At 36.5% G+C, this 4,853-nt stretch overlaps 1 protein-coding gene across 1 annotated transcript; it reads left to right on the plus strand.

The window, feature by feature from the left end:
* The first annotated feature begins 2,524 nt into the window (after positions 1-2,524).
* On the plus strand, positions 2,525-4,439 carry LOC131996051 (uncharacterized). Its single transcript, XM_059365483.1, has 3 exons — positions 2,525-3,652; positions 3,911-4,126; positions 4,407-4,439. Exons 1-3 carry the CDS (start codon positions 2,525-2,527, stop codon positions 4,437-4,439), a joined length of 1,377 nt encoding a protein of 458 aa, XP_059221466.1.
* Positions 4,440-4,853: the final 414 nt, after the last annotated feature.

A 4,853-nucleotide genomic window follows, 5' to 3' on the forward strand; every position in this document is an offset into this window, starting at 1 on the left:
CTCACCAACTAAAAGCAATGGAAAGACATCTGAAAAATGCACTTTACCCCAAACAATCGCAACGCTTAATATTGGCCACAATGCTATATTTGGTCAAAATGGATGCACAATGCAGTACACACAATGCAAAGGAGTTGCAAAAAAAAAATCCTACCACAATAGCATTGAAGTGAAATTCTAAACTAAAAGAATCACCAGAAGTAAATCTGGAAGGCAAACAAATAAAAAAAGAAACAACAACAGTACCACAAATATTGGGAAAAACAAGCCAAGAACAAGTTGGCTTAATGTATGGCTCAAATATAAAATCTAAAATCTGTAACTGATTTGGGAAGGAAGCAAAAAATTGGCTACGAAACGTAAAACATCGTCGATGGCAATACCAACCGCACTAAACTGCGTAAAATTTCAATATGGTAATGCATCGGCAATGGTGGATGGATAAACATCTCAAATCTGTGAAAAAAACGAAGCGGCGTTTTTCTTGTCTTCTTGACTGCTCATGGAGTTGTGGTGTCCACCAAAATTGCAGCTCAATGGACTTACATTGCTTGTATGCGAGCAGAAAACGGTAACAAAGAGGATTGCCATGTTTTAGTTTTTTTTGCAGGCAAAAATGTGTAAGGCTTGAAATGTGAAAGATTTGTCAATACTAGTCAACCCAAGCACGCTCCGATGTCCCTTCAACAATACACAAATTAAAAATTTACTTAAATTTAAACTAAACTTCTAGGTCTCATGGGTGCATCTTCACTTCAAATATACTCCACAATATTGGCATACGCAACGTGCCTATAATTTTCGATTGAATGCAGTCCATTTTTCAAACAGTTAAGATTGTGCAGCCTGGGGAGGGTATCGTACCGACATAGGATGGGGAGGGTATCGTACCGACATTGTGATTCGATCTAGCCATGTCCGTCCGCCCGCCCGTCTGTCGAAATCACGATAGCAGTCGAACGTGTAAAGCTAGCAGCATGAAATTTTGCACAGATTCTTAATATTGACGTAGGTCATATGAGATTGCAAATGGGCCATATTGGTTTAGATTTGGATATAGCTCCCATATAAACCAATCACCCGATTTGACTTCTTTAGCCCCTGGAAGTCGCAATTTTTGTCCGATTTGGCAGAATATATAGTGTGGCACATAGTGTTCTGTTATGACTTCCAACAACTGTGTCAAGTACGGTACCTCCCATATAAACCAAACTCCAGATTTGCCATCTTGAGGCCCAGGAAGTCGAAATTTTTTTTCGATTTAGCTGAAATTTTGCTTATAGTGTTTTGTTATGACTTCCAACAACTGTGCTTGGAATGGTCCAAACCGGTCTATAATCTAATATAGCTCCCATACAAACCGATCTCCCGATTTGACTTCTTGACAGGCGAAGGGCGATGCCTTCTAGCTCGTACCGTTCAACCATTCCGATCATTTTAAAAAGCTCAACAACTTGCGAATATTTAGATCCACTACATCAGTCAAGTTCCCAAAGAGATGAAAACCTATTGGGTTGCCCAAAAAGTAATTGCGGATTTTTCATATAGTCGGCGTTGACAAATTTTTTCACAGCTTGTGACTCTGTAATTGCATTCTTTCTTCTGTCAGTTATCAGCTGTTACTTTTAGCTTGCTTTAGAAAAAAAGTGTAAAAAAAGTATATTTGATTAAAGTTCATTCTAGTTTTATTAAAAATGCATTTACTTTCTTTTAAAAAATCCGCAATTACTTTTTGGGCAACCCAATAAAATGAAACTCCTTCTGACTGCCAGTGCGGGACACATACACAGCAGATGTAGTCTCTTCTTCCTCGACGTTCTCACATTTTCGGTAAAGTCGTTACTGGGAAACTTCAGTTTGTCAGCATGTTTTCCGATCAGACAGGGACCTGTCATGACGGACACAATGACTGAGACGTCTGTTCTAGCCAATGACAGAAAAGAGGTAAACATCTTCAAGTCTAGATTAGGCCACATAGTTTTAGAATGCTGACAGTCCTCCAAGTGACCATATATCATTCGTTGCCCTTCGGGTCTGATCCCGAAGACTTAGCTTGCATGTCGCTCGTCTCGCAAGCTCGTCCGCTTTACAATTTCTTGGGATAAATCTATGGCTCGTCATCCATAACAGGTGAATATTTAACTGCACAGCCGTCACGTTGAGAGATATGCGACAGTCGTGACAATTTCTTTCGCTAATCCTAAACTGCAGTTACTCTGTTTAATCCTCAACAAATCATATAAAGATAATAACAAAATGTATATAAACCTAATTCAAAGAAAAATATCAAACATAAGACTTCATATGATCCTATATCAAGTTTGCATAAACCGTCTAGTCTCATTTACCATTACTACTAACTTTGTTTATCAAATTAATATGCGTTGCAGAATAAAATTTTTAATTGACACTTAACGTTAACCATTGTTCCAATGACGGTCTTTACAATATGGTCAGAGTACTTTCAAAACAAAAAACTGGATTGTCGATAGTTCATATTAACGCCCAGAGTTTAAACAACAAAATGGACGAATTCAGGCAGACGTTCATCTCATCAAATATCGATATTATATGTGTATCCGAGACATGGTTCCACTCAGACATTGCAGACTCCATCTATGAGCTACAAGGCTACAAACTTTTTCGATCCGACAGAGTAACCAATGCCGGTGGTGTGTGCATGTATCTTCGAAATGAACTTAAATGTAATTTAAAACTTAAATCTAATAATGATAATCCAATGGAATATTTATTCCTGGAGTTGTTTTGTGCTGATAATAAAAAAATTCTTGTTGGAACAGTATACAGACCAAATCGCAACGTTCCATTTGGCTATTTTACCGATGCAATTGAAGAACTCACAGTATTCTATAGTGATGTAATTATTTCTGGAGATTATAATAGCAATCTACTTTCTGAAAGTAAATTTGCTGATGCCATGAATACTTTTGGACTATATTCCGTAAATACCACAATTCCTACACACTACTCTCACACTGGAAATACTCTGATTGATGCCATTTTCGTTAATTGTCGGGAAAAAATTCTTCTGTATGATCAACTTTCTGCACCCTCATTTTCCAAACACGACTTATTATTTATAAAGTACGATGTAAATCTAAAGAAAAATCAAACAGAATACCAGATTCGCGATTTTCGAAAACTTAACTACAACTTGTTGAACGATTTATCTAACAATATTGCATGGGATGCAATATATGGTTATGAATCTGTTGAGGACCAAGTTAGTTTTATGCAACATCACATTTCTTTGCTATATGACTATTGTGTACCCCTGCGAATAATAAAAGGTATACATAAACAACAACCTTGGTTTACCCCCGAAGTCAAAAATTTGATTCAAAGAAGAGATACCCTATATAAACGTTGGAAATATTATAAAACCACAATTCTATATAAAAATTTCAAAGAAGCAAGACGCCAGGTCAATGAGAAAATCAAAGTATTGAAAACGGAATACTATCGTCAGAAATTTACCACGGCAGTAGATAGTGGATCAAAATGGAAGGTTATTCGTAGTATTGGCATCGGAAAGAAAAATATTTCCACTCCGGACATGAATGTTGAGGATTTAAATCAAATGTTTGCTAACCACCAAAATCTGACACCAAACTCTTCAATCAATAATTTCGTAAATATATCACCATCTTCGGTCAATAACCTTTCAGACTCTACCTTCTGCTTTCAATGTGTTAATCAAAGTGAAGTCTTGGAATGTTTTCTCTCAATAAGTTCCAACGCTGAAGGAATGGACGAGCTATCTCCTAAATTTTTGAAAATTTTGCTTCCTAAATGTCTCCCTTATTTCACATATTTATTCAATACAATCCTAACTAAGTCTGTCTTTCCTAATTCATGGAAATACACGAAAATTATTCCTGTTCCAAAGTCCAACAATGACTTTCGACCAATTGCAATTTTACCGTATTTATCTAAAGTTCTGGAACGCGTAATGCATAAGCAGATTAATAATTACATATGCACAAATAAATTACTAACGGAGCGACAGTCTGGTTTTAGATCCCAAAGGAGTTGCATAACTGCACTTACCGATGTTATTGAGAATCTGAGATTGAATATGGACAACAACATGTTATCAATTCTGGTACTGCTTGACCACAGCAAAGCTTTTGATACAGTCAACCACTCAATCCTTATTTGGAAACTAGAGAAACTGTTTTACTTTTCTAAACCAGCATGCCGGCTTATTTCATCATATCTAAACAACAGATCGCAATCTGTCTGTCATAACAGAATGGTATCAAATATCCTTAATACAAAAAGTGGTGTCCCACAAGGCTCTATACTTGGTCCCTTGTTATTTTGCATATATGTAAATGATTTGCCTAGTGTTTTGCGAAACACTAATATTCATCTTTATGCAGATGATGTTCAACTTTATACAAGTACACATCTAACAAAATTAACTGAATGCGTCGACAGACTAAACCAGGACTTAGAACGTGTAAACGACTGGGCTACTAAAAATGAGTTAAAAATTAATCCAGCAAAGTCAAAGTGTGTGGTAATCTCGAAAAATGGATCGGATTTGCTTGCACAATACCCATTAACAATTAATTATACTCCAATAAGAATTGTTTCAACATCTTCTAACCTTGGTGTAACTTTCAACGAAAGGCTAACGTGGACAAACCACATTCAAAGTAATATCGTCAAGACATATGGGATGCTTCGCAACTTATGGGCAGTTCAAAGCACAACTCCGCTACATATTCGAATGACATTAGCGAAATCGTACTTGGTTCCAGTACTACTTTACGGAGTTGAAATATTTGCAAACTGCAATTACAACGACAAACAAAGGCTACATA

This window comes from Stomoxys calcitrans, chromosome 3 (assembly GCF_963082655.1).
Source record: "Stomoxys calcitrans chromosome 3, idStoCalc2.1, whole genome shotgun sequence".
NCBI classification, from domain to species: Eukaryota; Metazoa; Arthropoda; class Insecta; order Diptera; family Muscidae; genus Stomoxys; species Stomoxys calcitrans.